Here is a 21,365-nt window from a genome sequence, read left to right as displayed (position 1 = left end):
CTGTTCCTTAGTTGCTGACTGAAGCCAAATCATCAACATGACAGCCAGGAAACCAGCATTTTAATCAGGCTAGTTCAGCAATGGCAGCCCATAGAACCCTTAACTGTGGATCAGGATATCAGCCACACAGGGAGAGCATTGTTTTCAACAAGTCAAGGACTTGTAATGTGAATGTGAGAAGGACCAGGAAAGCACAACTATTTTGTGGCACTGCAAATAATAAAGTAGAATTAGTTTTATGTCATGAGAAAATATGGCTGGGCATACATTAAAACACTATTATATATTGGTAGGATTATTTAAATCAGGCTGCTCTATTTAACATTAACCGGTTCCTGACCGGCGCACGCCGATGTACATCGGCAGAATGGCACGGCTGGGCAAATGGGCGTACCTGTACGTCCATTTGAATTCCCCGCCATGCCGCTGCGTGCGCGCCGGCCGGGGGCTCCGTGAGTCGGGTCGCAGAGAGGATGAACGGGGAGTTGCTGATGTAAACAGCATCTCCCCGTTCTGCCTAGTGACAAGTGTCACTGATCACAGCTCCCTGTCATCGGGAGCTGTGATCAGAGTAATGACACTGCTAGCCCATCCCCCTACAGTTAGTAATCATACCCCTAGGACACACTTAACCCCTCCCTGCCCCCCTAGTGGTTAACCCCTTCAATGCCAGTGTCATTTACACAGTAATTGGTGCATTTTTAATCGCACTGATCGCTGTATAAATGACAATGGTCCCAAAAAATGTGTCAAAAATGTCCGATATGTCCGCCATAACGTCGCAGTCACAATAAAAATCGCTGATCGCCGCCATTACTAGTTAAAAAAAAAATTATTAATAAAAATGCCATAAAATTATCCCCTATTTAGTAAACGCTATAACTTTTGCGCAAACCAATCAATAAACGCTTATTGCGATTTTTTTTTTTTTTTTTTTTTTTTTTTTTTTTTTACCAAAAATATGTAGAAGAATACGTATCGGCCTAAACTGAGGAGAAAATTTTTTTTTTTTTAAATCTTTAATTTTTCAAAATCTTAATACAAAAAGTAAACCCCAGACATTTGGGGGGAACACCGTAGGGCTTCTAACAAAATTCACCAATTCTCTTACACACATGTAATAAATAAGCCCCCCCATAAGTCTCTACCTTACCCTCCCTCCAATCCCCCCTCCCAACCCCTGCAGATTATTTCCCGTCCAATTGAGTCTTGACGAGTTCTTGTGCTCCTGATCCCATTTTACGACACCATTACTTCCACATATCGCTCAGTTTTTTTAAATGCTATCCAGCAATCCCATTTTCCCCTTTGTTCATTTTGGTCCCTTTCTAAATAATCTCCTGACTCTTCTCTCTCCAGAGTGTAGATTTCATTCACTCTGGCAACCCAATCCCTAATCCTCGGCGCTTCTGATTCTTGTCATTTCTTTGGAATTGCGTTCTTAGCTGAATTTAGTAAAACTGGGACTATTGATGTTTTATACGCTCTTTTCCCTCCTTCCGACCTATGGAACAAGCATTCCTAGGGGTTGAACTGGATCGCTTTACTCGTTATTTCTTCGATTAACTTAATTACTTCTTGCCAAAAGATTTTAAATTTGGGACATTCCCACCACAGGTGCGCCATGGTTCCTAGTGACCCACATCCTCTCCAACAGTTAGGGGACCTTTCTGGTTTAAACTTGCTGACTCTGACCGGGGTCATATACCACCTGGTCAAACACTTGTAGTTGCTCTCCCTCGTTTTTGTATCAACTGCCGTTCCGTGCGTTGCCCCCAAGATGCACCTCACTTTATCCCCATCGCAGCATGCTCCCAATTCCTCTTCCCATTTTTTTAATGAAAGGAGGTGGCTCCATCCCCATTCCCCTCACCAAAATTTTGTAAATCTCTGAGATTTTCCTCTTCACTGAGTCCTTACAAAATAGTTTCTCTATTGGTCTATATTCCGCTTCCTCCCTTAACGGGCCCGGAAGACTCTTAATAAAGTGTGCGAGCTGGCCGTATCTCCACCCATTTAATAGCAATAAATCCTCTTGTGCCGCTAATTCTTGAAAAGTGCAAATTTTCCCATGCTTAGTGATACCTCTTGCTTGTGCCTCTCTGTCCAATATCCAATTTCCACCTACTTTCTCCATCCCCGGGGGAAAGTACATATTCTCTTTCAAAAAAATTAAAGGTGAGTTGTATTCCCATTTATTGCTCAAGTGCATCTGATCCCAAATTTTGTAAGGTGTGTCATATAGTGTGTGTCCTTACCCAGGTTCCTAAGATGTGGGGGATTCCAAATCAAATGGTTTAACTGTGTGTTGCTTAACCCTTTTTCTAAGTTGACCCACCTTTTATTTTCCCAGTCCAGTGCCCGTGCTATAACAATTGCTTTATAGTAAATCCTGAAATCTGATAAGACCAGCCCCCCACTTACTTTTTCTTTCCTCAATACAGTATGGGCTATCCTAGGTTTCTTGTTGTCCCAGACATATTTACTTATTAGACTGTTCAATACTTTAAAATAGTTTTGAGGTACGGGAATCGGGAGCATCTGCATCTTATATAGCGCCTTTGGGGCTAACACCATCTTTACTAAGTTAATTCGCCCCATCCATGAGACAGGGCAATGTCATATTCTATTAATTTTGGCTCTAATTTCGTTTAATAGAGGAATAAAGTTCAGCTTATACAACTTCTCCCTATAACCCGTTAATTTGACCCCCAGGTACTTTATATTGTCTTTCCATGGGAAATGAAACCCTTCGCCAAGTCTGCTTGCTTCCTGTTTATTAATATTGATTTTTAAGGCTTCAGACTTCTCTATGTTGATTTTAAAATTTGAAAGCTCACTATAATTCCTCAGTGTGGACAATAAGTTTGGTATCGTAATTCTAGGTTTAGAGACATAAAAGAGTACGTCCTCCGCAAACGCGGCCAATTTATGTTCTTCCTCCCCCACTAAACAGCCACTTATATTGGGATTTTTCCTGATCGATGCTAGCAGAGGTTCTAAAGCTAGAACAAACAAAAGCGGGGACAAAGGACAGCCTTGCCTCGTCCCGTTTTTCATAGCGAACTGTGCTGATGGTACGTTAGTGACCTTTACAAATGCCGTAGGTTGGTTATATAAGATTTTTATCCATTTTAACATTGTTGGCCCTACTCCCAATACTTCGAGAGTGCAAAACATGAACCCCCAGTCTACTCTGTCGAATGCCTTTTTGGCATCTATCGACAGAAGCAGACTGGGGGATCCACTTGATTTAAATGCCTCCATTATCAGGAGGGATCGCACCCCATTGTCTCTACCCTCCCTTCCAGGAACAAATCCCACCTGGTCCGGATGAACCAGATAGGTCATTTTTTCCCTGAGCCGTGAAGCCAAGACTTTTGCATAAAGTTTAGTGTCCGCATTTAAAAGCGCGATCGGTCTATAACTCGCGCATGAGGTAGGTCCCTCATCTCTTTAGGAATAAGTGTCACTGAAGCCAACAGGGCATCTCTACACAGGTCTCCTTGCTTCCCCAAACCATTCCAAATTTGGCTCAGCCGAGGGACCAGGGTGCTACTAAATTTTTTTATAGAAGCTGATTGTAAAGCCATCTGGCCCCGGGCTCTTGCCCTGGGGGGATGACTTTAGGGCCACGTATACCTCCTCTTCCGCTATCGGGCTCTCCAGCTCCAATGTTTCTGTTTCCGACAAGGTAGGAAGCCCCGCCCCTTTTAAGAACTCTCTCATCTTCTCCTCCTTATTTCCATTACTTTTTTCCCTTTGCCCAACCGAGTAGAGCGATGAATAAAATTGTCTGAATTCCTCTCCTATCTCTTTGGTAGTATGTCTCATTTCACCTTTTTTATTTTTGATCTTCTATAAAATTCTCCTCCTTTTTTTCCTAATAACTGATGCTAAGTGTTTCCCCACCTTATTTCCCTTCAGATGGAAATTTTTTAGATATTTATTCCTAATTTTCACCGACTCTTCTTCTAATAACTCCCTAAGCTCTTCTCTTTTTAATGTCAGTTCTTTAACCACTTGCTTACCGAGCACTTAAACCCCCCTCCTATCCAGACCAATTTTTAGCTTTCAGCGCTAACGCATTTTGAATGACAATTGCGCGGTCATACAACGCTGTACCCAAATGAAATTTTTATCATTTTTTTCCCACAAATAGAGCTTTCTTTTAGTGGTATTTGATCACCTCTGCGGTTTTTACTTTTTGTTAAAAAAATTTAAAAACCTGAATTTTTTTTAAAAAAAAAAATTTTTTTTTTTATATTTTGTTATAAAAAAATTTTAACGGGTAATTTTTCTCCTTCATTGATGTACGTTGATGAGGCGGCAGTGATGGGCACTGATAGGTGGCAGTGATGGGCACTGATGGGTGGCAGTGATGGGCACTGATGGGTGGCAGTGATGGGCAGCACTGACAGGTGGCACTGATTGGCACTACAGGTGGGCATTGGTAGGTGGCACTTGTGAGCATTGATAGGTGGCACTTGTTGGCATTGATAGGTGGCACTGTGGGCACTGTTAGGTGGCACTGTGGGCACTGTTAGGTGGCACTGTGGGCACTGTTAGGTGGCACTGTTAGGTGGCACTTTTGGGTGGCACTGATGAGAATGTTTTGTGCTCTTACTTTGGGACTGATGTCCCTGGCATCTGAGCCGGTGATCGGCTTTTTTCTTTACTCGCGCTGTCAGCGCGAGTAAAAAAAAAACCGATTACCGATCTTCCTGTTTACATCATGTGATCAGCTGTCATTGGCTGACAGCTGATCACATGGTAAGGGGCCGGGACCGGCCCCTTACTCAGATCGGTGATCAGCCGAGTCTCAGTGACTCGGTGATCACACCGCGCCCGGCGCGCGCCCTGTAGGGCGCGCGCAGGGAGCGTGCACAGGGGAGGCCGTCATATGACGGCCTCCCGGGAATGTAGGTCCGCGCTGTGGCCGTCATTCGGCCATAGCGCGGATGTCAAGTGGTTAAATAAGGGTTCTTCATTGCCCCTAGAGGCTTTATGGAGCTGCTCTAGCTGGTGAATTTTAGCAATAAGACTTTCTTTCTTTTTTCCCCTTTTTCTCTTCTCACCTGAACTTATGGAAATTAGAACCCCCCCTTATGTAAGCCTTGAAGGCCTCCCAGAGGACTGCTCCCGCTATCTCACTCGACTCGTTATTGGCGAAGAACTCATCAATCTCCCGTTGAATTTTATCAACAACATTGTCTTTCTTGAGAAGATCTTCATTGAACCGCCATGAGAACGGGACCCTTTGTAGGCCCCTGATCTTAACTAACATTGACTCTCAATCACAGCAGTATAGTTCAGGTAAGTGAGGTTAAACTCCAAAAAGAAAGTCCTACCTGGGTCCTGCAGTCCTCTCTGGGACTTCCCAGCACTCTGCTTCTCCTTGATAGGGTTGATCGCTGCCTGAAGAGAGGGGATCCCCACACCACCTGATCTTTACTTGTCAGCGTTCTGCTCTACAGAGACCGCCATTCACTGAGTGCACTGTTCGCACTCACTCCTCGTGCTGATGCTATACGGCTGAAGAGATGAGGGGGATGGGTCGGAGAGCATCCAGGGAGCCTCCAGGGAGCCAAGCCGAAGGGGGGAGCGGGAGGACGCTGTGGCGGCAAACGGCCGCTCCGCCGGCCAGCCGTCTGATCTATTGTGCTTGGGCAACAGATCTTCTCTCCTCTTCTGAGTGACAGGCCGTCATGCGTGCACCTCCGCTGCCTAGGAGGAAGATTTAATCGGCTGGCCTCGGACTCTCACCCCGTGCCTTCTGGATAGCCATCTTCGCTCCAGCCTCCGTCCTCCACAGCCCCACTACCAGGCCCCTCCCCCAAACAAAGCATGTCACATCCTCACCGAAAAAAAGAAAAAAAAAAATGTATATATTATTGGGGAGATTTTTTTCAAAATTGTCGTTATTTTGTTTATAGTGCAAAAAATAAAAATCGCAGAGGCAATCAAATACCACCAAAAGAAAGCTCTATTTGTGGGAAAAAAAGGACGTCAATTTTGTTTGGGAGCCACGTCGCACGACCGCGTAATTGTCAGTTAAAGCGACGCAGTGCCGAATCGCAAAAAACGCTCTGGTCAGGAAGGGGGTAAAATCTTCGGGGGCTGAAGCGGTTAAAAAACTAGAACATCCCATTTAAGTCAATGACATTCTCCCTAACAATGAAATTTAGTTTGCTAAAGCACAGTGGGGTTGATTTACTAAAAGTGGAGAGTGTAAAATCTGGTGCAGCTCTGCATAGAAACCAATCAACTTCCACGTTTTATTGTCAAAACCTAATTGAACAAGCTGAAGTTAGAAGCTGATTGGCTACCCTGCACAGCTACACCAGATTTTGCACTCTCCAGTTTTAGTAAATTGGCCCCAGTGCATCCTTAATAATTGGCATTTAAAAAAAAAATATTTGTTTTCACCTTTTTTCATCCTTGTTGCATCTCAGTGATGCTGATCTTCTGCAGCCTCTTTGCAGCCACTTTATTTATTTATTTATTTCAGGTACTTATATAGCGCCGTCAATTTACGCAGCGCTTTACATATATATATTATACATTCACATCAGTCCCTATACCCTCAAGGAGCTTACAATCTAAGGTCCCTAACTCACATTCATACCTATACTAGGGCCGATTTAGACAGGATCCAATTAACCTACCAGCATGTCTTTGGAGTGTGGGAGGAAACCGGAGTACCCGGAGGAAACCCACGCAGACACAGGGAGAACATGCAAACTCCAGGCAGGTAGTGTCGTGGTCGGGATTCGAACCAGCGACCCTTCTTACTGCTAGGCGAGAGTGCTACCCACTGCGCCACTGTGCTGCCCAACTTTATTTCTATATGTATGTACTCCTGGGATGACAGCATTTTACAGGGTGGCTTTCCTTATTATTTTTTTTATTTCAGGTACTTATATATCGCTGTTAATCTACGCCGCGCTTTACATATACATTGTACATTCACATCAGTCCCTACCATCAAGGAGCTTACAGCCTAAGGTCCCTAACACAGATTAATATTCCTTATGGTGACAACAGTGGTCTGTGCCTTCATAATGCGTGTTGAAACGCCCCTTGTCATTTTTATCAGAAGCCCATGTAACAGGGTGACAATGCAGCATCACTACTGTTGTCACTCTATGACCAGCAGTGCCTGAACCAGGAATTTTATGGCAGGAGCACCAGGTGTTATTTAAATAAAAGCTGTAGATATGAGAAGATTAAAAATGGCTTATGAAATTTTAGTAATTGGGTTTGCATCCACTATAAAGTTAAACTCCATGCAGATGTAAAATACACACAATAACAAGCCAATGGGATAGGGTCTGGGCGGGCTGCTACATTTATGTGGCTCCGCCCCTTTCTTAAACAGCCCGATGATTGGCTGGTGTTTGATAGCTGCTCAGTCCCGCGGCTCCTCCCACCCCCGAGATCACCTCTGAGTTGTAACAGCTGATCTATCTACCTCAATGCAGTTACTTTAGATAACAGTGTCACACACTGAGGGGCTCCAGCAAGCCTTATGATCTGCCTAATGTGAAACTCCCCCTCTCCCCTGTCAGTGCCACCTATCAATGTCGCCTATCAGTGACGCCCATCAGTGGCACCTATCAGTGCTGCCTATTAGGGATGAGCCGAACACCCCCTGTTCGGTTCGCACCAGAACATGCGAACAGGAAAAAAGTTCGTTCGAACATGCGAACACCGTTAAAGTCTATGGGACACAAACATGAATAATCAAAAGTGCTAATTTTAAAGGCTTATATGCAAGTTATTGTCATAAAAAAGTGTTTGGGGACCTGAGTCCTGCCCCAGGGGACATGGATCAATGCAAAAAAAAATTTAAAAACTGACTTTTTTTTAGGAGCAGTGATTCTAATAATGCTTAAAATCAAACAATAAAAGTGTGATATCCCTTTAAATTTCATAACTGGGGGGTGTTTATATGCCTGTAAAGGGACGCATGTTTCCCGTGTTTAGAACAGTCTGACAGCAAAATGACATTTCAAAGAAAAAAATTCATTTAAAACTACTCGCGGCTATTAATGCATTGCCGGTCCGACAATACACATAGAAGTTCATTGATAAAAATGGCATGGGAATTCCCCACAGGGGAATCCCGAACCAAAATTTTTAAAAAAATGACGTGGGGGTCCCCCTAAATTCCATACCAGACCCTTATCCGAGCACGCAACCTGGTAGGCCGCAGGAAAAGAGGGGGGATGAGAGAGAGCCCCCCCTCCTGAACCGTACCAGGCCACATGTCCTCAACATTGGGAGGGTGCTTTGGGGTAGCCCCCCAAAACACCTTGTCCCCATGTTGATGAGGACAAGGGCCTCATCCCCACAACCCTGGCCGGTGGTTGTGGGGGTCTGCGGGCGGCTTATCGGAATCTGCAAGCCCCCTTTAACCACTTCAGCCCCGGAAGGTTTTACCCCCTTCCTGACCAGAGCACTTTTTACAATTCGGCACTGCGTCGCTTTAACTGCTAATTGCGCGGTCATGCAATGCTGTACCCAAACGAAATTTGCGTCCTTTTCTTCCCACAAATAGAGCTTTCTTTTGATAGTATTTGATCACCTCTGCCGTTTTTATTTTTTGCGCTATACACGGAAAAAGACCGAAAATTTTGAAAAAAAATGATATTTTCTACTTTTTGTTCTAAAAAAAATCCAATAAACTCAATTTTAGTCATACATTTAGGCCAAAATGTATTCGGCCACATGTCTTTGGTAAAAAAAATGTCAATAAGTGTATATTTATTGGTTTGCGCAAAAGTTATAGCGTCTACAAACTAGGGTACATTTTCTGGAATTTACACAGCCTTTAATTTATGACTGCCTATGTCGTTTCTTGAGGTGCTAAAATGGCAGGGCAGTACAAAACCCCCACAAATGACCCCATTTTGGAAAGTAGACACCCCAAGGAATTTGCTGAGAGGCATGTTGAGCCCATTGAATATTCATTTTTTTTGTCCCAAGTGATTGAATAATGACAAAAAAAAAAAAAAAAAAAAAAAAAAATTACAAAAAGTTGTCACTAAATGATATATTGCTCACACAGGCCATGGGCATATGTGGAATTGCACCCCAAAATACATTCTGCTGCTTCTCCTGAGTATGGGGATACCACATGTGTGGGACTTTTTGGGAGTCTAGCCGCGTACGGAGCCCCGAAAACCAATCACTGCCTTCAGGATTTCTAAGGGCGTACATTTTTGATTTTACTCCTCACTACCTATCACAGTTTTGAAGGCCATAAAATGCCCAGATGACATAAAACCCCCCCAAATGACCCCATTTTGGAAAGTAGACACCCCAAGCTATTTGCTTTGAGGCATGTTGAGTCCATGGAATGTTTTATATTTTGACACAAGTTGCGGGAAAGTGACAAATTTTTTTTTTTTTTTTTTTTTTTTGCACAAAGTTGTCACTAAATGATATATTGCTCACACAGGCCATGGGCATATGTGGAATTGCACCCCAAAATACATTTAGCTGCTTCTCCTGAGTATGGGGATACCACATGTGTGGGACTTTTTGGGAGCCTAGCCGCGTACGGGACCCCGAAAACCAATCACCACCTTCAGGATTTCTAAGGGCGTACATTTTTGATTTTACTCCTCACTGCCTATCACAGTTTCGGAGGCCATGGAATGCCCAGGTGGCACAAACCCCCCCCAAATGACCCCATTTTGGAAAGTAGACACCCCAAGCTATTTGCTGAGAGGCATGGTGAGTATTTTGCAGCTCTCATTTGTTTTTGAAAATAAAGAAAGACGAGAAAAAAAATTTTTTTTTTTCTTTTTTCAATTTTCAAAACTTTGTGACAAAAAGTGAGGTCTGCAAAATACTCACTATACCTCTCATCAAATAGCTTGGGGTGTCTACTTTCCAAAATGGGGTCATTTGGGGGGGTTTTTTGCAACCTGGGCATTCCATGGCCTCCGAAACTGTGATAGGCAGTGAAGAGTGAAATCAAAAATTTACGGCCTTAGAAAGCCTGAAGGCGGTGCTTGGTTTTCAGGGTCCCGTACGCGGCTAGGCTCCCAAAAAGTCTCACACATGTGGTATCCCCGTACTCAGGAGAAGCAGCAGAATGTATTTTGGGGTGTAATTTCACATATTCCCATGGCATGTTTGAGCAATATATCATTTAGTGACAACTTTGCGCAAAAAAAAATAAAAAAAATAAAAAATTGTCTCTTTCCCGCAACTTGTGTCACAATATAAATTATTCCATGGACTCAACATGACTCTCAGCAAATAGCTTGGGGTGTCTACTTTCCAAAATGGGGTCATTTGGGGGGGTTTTGAACTGTCCTGGCATTTTATGCACAACATCTAGAAGCTTATGTCACACATCACCCACTCTTCTAACCACTTGAAGACAAAGCCCTTTCTGACACTTATTGTTTACATAAAAAAATAATTTTTTTTTGCAAGAAAATTACTTTGAACCCCCAAACATTATATATTTTTTTTAAAGCAAATGCCCTACAGATTAAAATGGTGGGTGTTTCATTTTTTTTTTTCACACAGTATTTGCGCAGCGATTTTTCAAACGCATTTTTTGGGGAAAAAACACACTTTTTTACATTTTAATGCACTAAAACACACTATATTGCCCAAATGTTTGATGAAATAAAAAAGATGATCTTAGGCCGAGTACATGGATACCAAACATGACATGCTTTAAAATTGCGCACAAACGTGCAGTGGCGACAAACTAAATACATTTTTAAAAGCCTTTAAAAGCCTTTACAGGTTACCACTTTAGATTTACAGAGGAGGTCTACTGCTAAACTTACTGCCCTCGATCTGACCTTCGCGGCGATACCTCACATGCATGGTGCAATTGCTGTTTACATTTGACGCCAGACCGACGCTTGCGTTCGCCTAAGCGCGAGAGCAGGGGGGACAGGGGTGCTTTTTTTTTTTTTTTTTTTTTTTTTTTTTTTTTTCTTTATTATTATTATTTTTTTATCTTATTTTTAAACTGTTCCTTTCATTTTTTTTTTTTTTTTAATCATTTTTATTGTTATCTCAGGGAATGTAAATATCCCCTATCATAGCAATAGGTAGTGACAGGTACTCTTTTTTGCAAAAATTGGGGTCTATTAGACCCTAGATTTCTCCTCTGCCCTCAAAGCATCTGACCACACCAAGATCGGTGTGATAAAATGCTTTCCCAATTTCCCAATGGCGCTGTTTACATCCGGCGAAATCTAAGTCATAAAATGCTCATAGCTTCCGGTTTCTTAGGCCATAGAGATGTTTGGAGCCACTCTGGTCTCTGATCAGCTCTATGGTCAGCTGGCTGAATCACCGGCTGCATTTTCAGGTTCCCTGTTGAGACAGGAGAGCCAGAGAAAAACACGGAAGACGTTGGGGGGGGGAGGGGCATTCCCTCCCACTGCTTGTAAAAGCAGTCTAGAGGCTAATTAGCCGCTAGGATTGCTTTTACATGAAAGCCGACCGCTGGCTGAAAAGAATGATACCAAGATGATACCTAAACCTGCAGGCATCATTCTGGTATAACCACTCAAAGTCGTGAATGGCGTACCTGAAGACAAAAAAATGGTTAACAATAAAGCACAGTAAACGGTAAGGTATAAAAAACTGCATACCTGAAAAGCAAACATGATAAAACATAATAACAATAAAACATTGCAGAATAGAATACAGTAAAAAAGAACAGAACAATAGAGAGAGAGAATAGAGAGAGAAAGAACAATAAAACGACAACTATTTTTTTTTTATTTTATATTTTTGTATGTTTTTTTTTTTTTTTTTTTTTTTACACTTTTTTTTGTAACTAACTTTTATAACTGTAACCGGTTCCAGGTTCGGGTCTCTCAAAATGCGATGGCATCTTGGGAGACCCTGTGAAAGTGTGCCTAGTCTGTGCAATGCTGTACCCTACGCTAATACTCAACTAGTGTATGGTAGCGTTCAAAACATTCACCAATGCAAAGACCAGGATTGTCAGGACAGGAGGGACAATAATAGCGGGTGTCACGCCTATATCCGCGCTTCCTGCAGACACAACATCTTTTTTGGGGGTTCGTTGGGTAGGGGTACTCGGGAGGACATAAAGAAAATGCCTCTCATGCAGCCGACTGCATTTGGTTGGGGATGTGAATGGGGGAAGTACGGGCGCTGCAGAAGCGGTGGGTTCCCAATTAGGATTGGCGAATGCAGCAGGAAGGGCACTATGGGCACGACGGGCCTGTGTTTGTCTTCTTGGTGGCAGCGGGACACTACTTGTGCTTGCCACCTCACCAGCTTGAACTGCACTTATAGGACTCGCCACGTCACCAAGTGTTACTGCAGTGCTGGTTTGACTACGACCGGGGTGTACTAGGCCGCTGGTGCTTGCCAGTTCACCAAAACGCTACCAAAAAAACTGTTAGCGATCGCAGGGATCAGGCCTGACTCTGCGAACGCTGCAGTTATGCGTTTAGTGTTTTGTAAGTGTCAGTGATCGATCGATACTGCACTTGGGTGGGCTGGGCTGGGCCGGGCGGAGGGGCAAAACGCAGGTGCTAGCAGGTATCTGGGCTGATCCCGCTAACACTGCGTTTGTGGGAACCCTAAACTGCTGGGGATGCTAGTATAGATCTGATCGGATCAGATATTGATCCGATCAGATACTATAGCACTAAGGGAGGCGTATGCTGCGTGCGTGGGTGTTAGCGCTACTGGCACTAACCTGACGCTGCCTGGGGCTGGTGCTTGCCAGTTCACCAAAACGCTACCAAAAAAACTGTTAGCGATCGCAGGGATCAGGCCTGACTATGCGAACGCTGCAGTTATGCGTTTAGTGTTTTGTAAGTGACAGTGATCGATCGATACTGCACTTGGGTGGGCCGGGCGGAGGGGCAAAACGCAGGTGCTAGCAGGTATCTGGGCTGATCCCGCTAACACTGCGTTTTCGGGAACCCTAAACTGCTGGGGACGCTAGTATAGATCTGATTGGATCAGATATTGATCCGTACAGATACTATACCACTAAGGGAGGCGTATGCTGCGTGCGTGGGTGTTAGCGGTACTGGCGCTAATCTGACGCTGCCTGGGGCGACGCATATCACCGCCGGGCGATCGGGGGGCTAAACCTTTATTCGGTAATAAACGGCGGGTGCCCTGACACTATAAAAAATAAACGAACTAACCAGCGTCACTCGTAACAGTTATACGGTGATCAGTGGTGAAAGGGTTAACTAGGGGGCAATCAAGGGGTTAAAACCTTTATTAGATAGTATATGGGGGTCCCTGACGCTATAAAACGCTGACGGCGAACCTAAATATTTACGTTCCTAACTAGCGTCACCAGCGACACTAATACAGCGATCAGAAAAATGATCGCTTAGTGACACTGGTGACAGGGGGTGATCAAGGGGTTAAAACTTTATTAGGGGGGGTTAGGGGGGTATCCTAGACCTAAAGGGGGGTAATATTCACTGCCCTAACACTGTAACTGTCACAAACTGACACTATGCAGTAATCAGAAAAAAAAAAAAAAAAATACTGCTAATGTCAGTTTGTGACAGGGGGGGGTGATCGGGGGGGGGGATCGGGGGGCGATCGGGGGGGGATCGGGGGTGTAAAGTATGCCTGGCATGTTCTACTGTGTGTGTGTGTGTTGTGTGCACTTACATGTCTTCTCTCCTCGGCGCTGGGACGGAAACTGCCAGACCGAGGAGAGATGACATCACATCCTCTGCCTGTGTGAAACTACACACAGGCAGGGGAGGATTCCTATTGGCTGGGAGCGATCGCGAGGGGGGGGCCACGATCGGATGGTCTCCCCCTCGCCTCCCGACGCTCCTAGTCAGATGCCGACCGCCGGTGGCACCGGGGGGGGGTCCGATCGGACCCCCCGCCCGCGGGAGGCAGATCACGTACAGGTACGTGATTCTGCCTGCCCGTGCCATTCTGCCGACGTATATATACGTTAGGCGGTCGGCAAGTGGTTAACAAGGGGACCCCCAGATCCCGCCCCGTCTGTGTGAAATGGTAATGGGGTACAAAAGTACCCCTACCATTTCACTAAAAAAACTGTCAAAAATGACAAGAGACAGTTTTTGACAATTCCTTTATTTAAATGCTTCCTTTTTTTTAAATGACTTTTTTCCTTTGAAATGTCATTTTGCTGTAAGACTGTTCTAAACACGGGAAACATGCGCCCCTTTACAGGCATACTATAGACACCCCCCAGCTACGAAATTTAAAGGGATATTACACTTTTATTGTTTGACTTTAAGCAATATTAAAATCCTGAAAAAAACGGCCATTTTTAAAACTTTTTTTTGCATTGATCCATGTCCCCTGGGGCAGCACCCAGGTCCCCAAACACTTTTTATGACAATAACTTACATATAAGCCTTTAAAATGAGCACTTTTTATTTCTCCCATAGACTTTTAAAGGGTGTCCCGCGTCATTCGAATTGTTCGCTGTTCGGCGAACTTGCGAACAGCCGATGTTCGAGTCGAACATGAGTTCGACTCGAAGCTCATTCCTACTGCCTATCAATGCCAATCGGTGCCCATCAGTGCTGCCGATCATTGCTACCTATCAGTGTCCAGCAGTGCTGCCTATTAATGCCAATCAGTGCTGCCAATCAGTACCAATCAGCAGCCTGGTGGGGCACAACTAAAATCCATTGATGTTTATTAATTCCACATGCCAATCTTTAGTATAATAGGTAATCACCACACTACTATTTACAATAAACTACTGGAGGTTAAATAAAGTGTTAGTAAAAGGCCTGCCGCTAAGCACTAACATGTTCCCACACCACAAAAAAAAAGAAAAGTGCAGCGCTAACTTACTAATCGATAACTTAACAATAATGGTGGAACCCTCTAATGTATGGAAATCTCAAACTTCAATATTATCAAAATACCGGTCTCTGTGATATGCAACTTCAAGAGCAACAACTTTTTAGTTGGGAGGTTCAACTGACAATTGCGCGGTCGTGCGACGCTGTACCCAAACAAAATGTACGTCCTTTTTTTTCCTACAAATAGAGCTTTCTTTTAGTGGTATTGGATCACCTCTGCAGTTTTATTTTTTGTGCTTTAACCCCTTCCCGCCGAGCATGCGCAGATGTGCGGCCTCAGCTTTTGGGGGTTAGACCGGGATAATGCCCGCAGCTGCAGGCGTCATCCCAGTACTGTTTTTTTTAGAGCGGGCGATCGGCTTTCCAGGGATAACAACCGATGCGGCTAAAAGTCGGAGGAGCGGGAGGGGACGCCCCCCCCCTGCCTCCCGCCGCTCTTACCGGGCCCCCCCGTTCCACCGGGAGGCCCGATCGACAATCCGCCACCTCAGGCGGCTAGGGACAGACTGGAACGAAGCTGTAAGTGGCTTCATTCCAGTCTCCTAATTGTAAACACGAAAGCAACGTCATGACATCACTTCCCCTTTACTTGGCTGCCAATGGCGCTGGTTTTAAAAAAATATACAGTATTCAGAATCGCCCAAAATGGCGATCTGAATACTTTGAAGTGCAAAGGAGGGATCGGGGGTCCTTGACCCCCGATCCCTCCATAAAGAGTACCTGTCACCACCTATTACTGTCACAAGGGATGTTTACATTTAAAACACTGCTGCACAAATACCGTGTGACATAAAATATTGCAACAATCGCCATTTTATTCTCTAGATTCTCTGCTAAAAAATATATTATATTTTCTATAGATATATCTAAACACCAAATGTCAAAAATGGGCTTAGTCTTGAAAGGGATAAACAAAAAAAGGTTTGGATTTGAACGTAATGGTTTGTGATATAATTTTCCATATGGACAAGGTGCTGTTGCATGTAAATCAGATTTTCTGATAAATTTAATTTTAGTTTTAATTATCTTGATATAAAATAATGAATGTGGGGGCTTTTTGGTGGGCGTGATTTTTTTTTTTTTTTTTTGGGGGGGGGCAGCATTTCATTCTTGGGCCCTGGCAGCACAATGTTTTGGGCCGGCCCTGCCCACCGTGAAACATGGTGGTGGCAGACTCATGTTGTGGGAATGCTTTCCTTCAGCAGGGACAAGGAAGCTTGTCAGAGTTGATGGGAATATGGATGGAGCCCAATACAGGGCAATCTTAGAAGAAAACCTGTAATGCCCCGTACACACGGTCGGATTTTCAGACGGGAGCCTGTTGTCAGAAATTCCAACCGTGTGTAGGCTCCATCGGACATTTTCCATCGGAATTTCCAACAAACAAAATTTGAGATCTGGATCTCAAATTTTTTGACAACAACATCCGTTGTCGTAAATTTTGATCGTGTGTACACAATTCCGACGCACAAAGTTCCATGCATGCTCAGAATCAAGCAGAACAGCCGCACTGGCTATTGAACTTCATTTTTCTCGGCTCGTCGTACGTGTTATACGTCACCGCGTTCTTGACGTTTGGAATTTCCAACAAGGTTTGTGTGACCGTGTGTATGCAAGACAAGTTTGAGCCAACATCCGTCGGAAAAATTCCATGGATTTTGTTGTGGGAATGTCTGATCGTGTGTACGGGGCATTAGAGTCTGCAAAAGACTTGAGACTGGGGTGGAGGTTCACCTTCCAGCAGGACAACAACCCTAAACGTAAAGCCAGAGCTACTAGTCCAAGTCCAGACCTAAATCCAATTGAGAATCTGTGGCAAGACTTGAAAATTGCTGTTCGCAGACGCTCTACATCCAATCTGACAGAACTTGAGCTATTTCGCAAAAAAGAATGGAAAAAATGTCACTCTCTAGATGTGCTAAGCTGGTAGACACATACCCAAAAAGACTTGCAGCTATAATTGCAGTGAAAAGTGGTTCTACAATGTATTGATTCGGGGGGGCTGAATACAAATGCACGCCACACTTTTCACATATTTATTTGTAAAAAATGTTGAAAATCCTTTATCGTTTGCCTTCCTCTTCACAGTTATGTGCCACTTTGTGTTGGTCTATCGCACAAAAGCCCAATAGAATACATTTACATTTTTGGTTGTAACATGACAAAATGTGGAAAATGTCAAGGGGTATGAATACTTTTTCAAGGCATTGTATGTGACAACTTCCTGCACAGAGCTGTATCCCCAGTCTCATTTAGCTGTCCACCAGGAGATTCCCCAGCTGAAAGCTAAATGAAAACAGTAATATAGGTGATGTCGTTACCTAAATATTTGGGAAATGAATTGTCACTGGGTGGGCAGAACCTGAGGAAGTAGCTTTTTTAGTTCCCCCATCAGGCTCCACCCACCTCTACTACAAAACTCCTCAGCCATGCGCCTGTCTGTGTGATGGGGGAAGGAGGGAGGACACTGACGGATTCATGTACCTGTCTGTGTCAAATACATGAGTTGAGTGCAAGCGGCTGTTATAGCTACTAGCAATAATCACTGTTTTCTCCCAGCTTTCCCCTTCCGACGAGAATTTGATGGCTCAGCAGGAGGAATTCCCCTGTCAGCACTATGTCGATGGGAGAATCAAGCAAATTACTTTCCTGCAACCCGTGGTTGCAGGAAATAAATTTGCTCCATCTATGGCCTGCTTACGTCCTCTCTATAAGTGAACGGGCCAGCCATAAATGTATAGTGACCGGTCTACAAGAGGTAAATAGATCCTAAGACCTCTTTCACATGAACGAACCGTTCAGGTCCGCATGTCAGTTTTTTAGGCGGACCTGAACGGACCCTCCATAGACCTCTATGGAGCGTTGGATGTCAGCGGTGATCCGGTCATCCGAAAAAGTGTAACGGAGGAAAAACCTACTTTTCCATCCGTTTTCGGATCGGACCGGGTGACGACAGACTCTACGGTCCGTCATCATCCGATCCTCCATAGGGGAGAGCGGCACTCTGACAGGTCCGTCGCTGCAGTGTGCAGCGACGGACCTGTCATCTGCCTGCTCAGCGGGGATCCACGGAGCGATCCCCGCTGAGCAAGCGGATGTTCACGGGGCGGATCATCACGGATCTGTCCCGTGTAAAAGGACCCTTACATGTATTGTTTAAATGCAAGCAGTATAATTACATGAATGTGACGTGGAATCGGCCTCCTTTTCATTCCCTGTATAGGAGAGGTCAGATAGGAGAGGGACATGCAGCACAAGGAGTCAATCAGCTGTGTTGCAGGGAAAGGAACATGTTAAATGGAGTAGAGAGCAGAGTGACAGAGAACTGATCTCATCAGGCTGCTTTTTCTTTCATTGTCCAGTTACAGATTGGTGGAAAGACAGGACCTGTAAGTGAGGAAAAGATTACAGAGCACATATGCTAAAATGACATATAAATCCTGCAAGGCTATTTAAAACACCTGAACATATTCAGCAAATAAGCAAAAAATATGAGGATTTGGGCCCCCCCTTATGGCCACATAGTGCTTAAGCCCACTACTGTGTCAAAGTACCTCATTATCAGCAGGTCCTACACTATTCATAGAATGAAAGATCCCACTTCTCATAACCATGGGAGAAATACACTCCTCTATGTGGGAGAACTAAAAAGGATTCCTCCTATTACACAGGTGAATACAAATAAGAGGTAATGGCGGGGGGGGGGGGGGAATGGGGTGCTCCAGCCCAAGCCCAATCTGGTCAGGACCCTTACAATAGACAAACAAAGATAGACTTGGGGGGCACACCCTAAAAATGCATAACATTAAAGATGGTGCAGTTATAAGACCGACAAACAGAGGACCTTTTTAAGTGAACTACAGTAGAGCAAAATTGGGTCTCCTGCCCCACCAGACAGGTCTGTACTGTGTGACAGAGCTGTGTAAATCTCAAAACTGGATGGACAGTAGGGATGAGCTTACATTTATTCAAAATCGGGTTCAAATCAAAATGGGTTGAATATTTTACCAGTGTTGAATAGAAAGTTGGCGTTGAGTCCAATTGAACTCTCGCTATTTTTTACTGTAATGCAGTCAGTCTACTTATACAGTAATAAACATGGGGCTCTTTTATTTCTTATTTTTTTTTGCAGCTAAGTGCTGCAGAAAAGGTTAAAATACCTGTGCTACCAGTTTATAGGATAGTTGGACCACGGCTCTCTCACACAAAGCATTGTTCTGTCTCTCCAGTAGTCTGACATCCCTTCTCCCAGAACACGGTTTATATAAACAGTGCCACTCGGGGAGACAGAATGCAGTTGATTGGAGCAGTGAGGGAGGGGGGGGGGGGGGACACTGGAGAGCCGTGTATTGTGTGAGAGAACTGAGGTCTTACTCTCCTAGGTGCGGCCAGTACACGATATTTACCTCTCGCTGTAACAATTAAAAAGGGAAAAAAGGAGCCCCGTCTGATCGGATCGCTCATCATATTTGAGGCAGCTGGGGTTATATAGTAAATACTTCTACATGACTATTTGCTGTACTCATATCTGTACTTTCCATTTACACCATATGTCAAGATGTGTACGCTGGGACAATTGAAATTATTATATGTTTTCATACACGGATAATACATTGCTTGTTTAATAAAAAATGTATTGAAATATAAATAAAGGAAAGAGATCCCCATATCTATTATTGTATATACAGCCTGGCTGCATCACAGTAACAGATTACAAGGGTTCAGTTGGGCTTATTTCTCTTTATTAGGGCACTGGGCCATATGGCTGAAAGTGTCTGTAAGTAGTAGTGACCAGTAAGATGAGGATCAATGTAGATCTATAAAAGAACAGCTTTTGTATACATTGCCCACTGATTGATTTATATTTCTTCTTTTGCTGAACTTTCCCAGAACTTTCTGATTTCCACCCTACGGTCACCTGTGAAAACAGAGCAATAACAGTCACAGTCAGTAAATGTGAACTAGAAGCACTTGGTCTCGACTCTTCCACAATTCATCTGAGGGACCCATCAAATAACTGCAATTTCCCAATATCCGACACCATCAATGGGATGAAAGGGACTACTATCCAGGCCCAAGCAGTATCCAATTGGTGTGGAAACACAGTGACGGTAGCATACTATTGATTTATTTATTCATTCATTTTAGCAACTCCTGTGTTAGATTTGCGTGTATTCCTTACTTTTCTGGAAAAATCGACACTCGGCAATCTGTTTCACTTTTTTCAAGAGATAGCCTAACTGCAGTCAAACTTTTTTCATTTAGGACTGATTGGGGAAAAATTAGGGGACTCTTGACAGCTTTGTTTTTGTTTTGTTTTTTTAGATAGATAGATATATATATAATTTTTTTTTTTTTTTGTCACTTCTTGTCAGGAATTAAAACAGAAATCCAGACTGGTGAAAATATGGAACTTTTGAAAAAAATCTTTATCGATGTTTACCTTCCTGTCAAGGTGACAACCACATTTCTTTTATAGACATCATAGTGATAGGCATTTAGAGAAGACCCCTCTCCCCGAGAAAGCCCCCTAAGTTTTCCACTTGCCAATCTATGGGCCATGGAGATTTTATCTTTGGGGCCACTGAGTGCTACACGGTTCTTTACAAAAGATCTCCCGGGCCATGCATACGCAGTACACTTTCTGTCTAGTCAAGGTTAACAATAGTGTTGCTGCAGGATGATGCGATTTTCAATTTTTTAGTATGGCATTGTGCATTTTTGATGCATTTTTTCATGCTGATGCAGTTGAAGGTTGGATTTTATATAGAAAAACTCTGCCAAGAACTCACTAAGGCTAGGTTTAAATCTATGCATGTAAGGTTTATGCTTTTCTAAATGCGTTTTTGTGGTGTATTTTTCATATGCTTTTGATGCGTTTTCATGCTTCCTGTATTTTTTGGTAGGAGGAGAAGACAGTTTGTTAAACACAAAACCCTACCGAAAGCAATTTAAAAACACATATATGCTTTTTTTTTTGAGTCAATGGAACAAAAAATGCACCGGTTTGCATGTAAGAAAAGTTCCCGCATCTTTCCAAAAAACGCAATGCAGGAAACTGCAAAAAATGTGAATGGAACCCATAGGATAAAATGTTAAATGGATTGTAGTGTGTTTGTGCAGATCTGCAAATGCACTAAAACCCGCATAGATATGAACCTACCCTAAAAATGCATGTATATTGAAGTCTATGTGGCAAAACACTGCACCAAAGAAGCGTCTGTACCTTTTCAAAAATGTGCTTCAGCTGCACTGCATTGATGTGAGTGGGCACACCAAAAAGGATAATGTCATTTGCATTGATGTGCAGTGCAGCATGATGATAAACACAGGAGAAAACACACTGGTGTGAACGGGGGCTTAGGGAGCACTCACATTTGCGAATGCACCCACACGGCGATTAGCTGGGAGAACCCCAGCAAGGGGTTCCCAGGATTAGCTGCGAGAGGCAGTCCCATTGAAATCAATAGAAGGCTGCTGGATCTCACAGATAATCACAGCCACTTGCAT

The 21,365-nt window shown here is 43.7% G+C and overlaps 1 protein-coding gene across 1 annotated transcript in view; it reads left to right on the top strand.

Annotated features, from left to right (window-relative positions):
* The window catches only part of LOC141127585 (uromodulin-like), a 177,164-nt gene extending 157,183 nt beyond the window's left edge, over window positions 1-19,981 (top strand). The window contains exon 12 of the mRNA XM_073614187.1: window positions 19,746-19,981. Within this exon, the coding sequence (XP_073470288.1) occupies window positions 19,746-19,981 (236 nt within the window). The remainder of the gene's footprint in view (window positions 1-19,745) is intronic.
* The last annotated feature ends 1,384 nt before the right edge of the window (window positions 19,982-21,365 follow it).

The sequence above is a fragment of the Aquarana catesbeiana genome, linkage group LG02, assembly GCF_042186555.1.
Source record: "Aquarana catesbeiana isolate 2022-GZ linkage group LG02, ASM4218655v1, whole genome shotgun sequence".
NCBI lineage: Eukaryota > Metazoa > Chordata > Amphibia > Anura > Ranidae > Aquarana > Aquarana catesbeiana.
The sequence above is the reverse complement of the archived record's forward strand: the minus strand, read 5'-3'. Positions and strand labels throughout refer to the sequence as shown.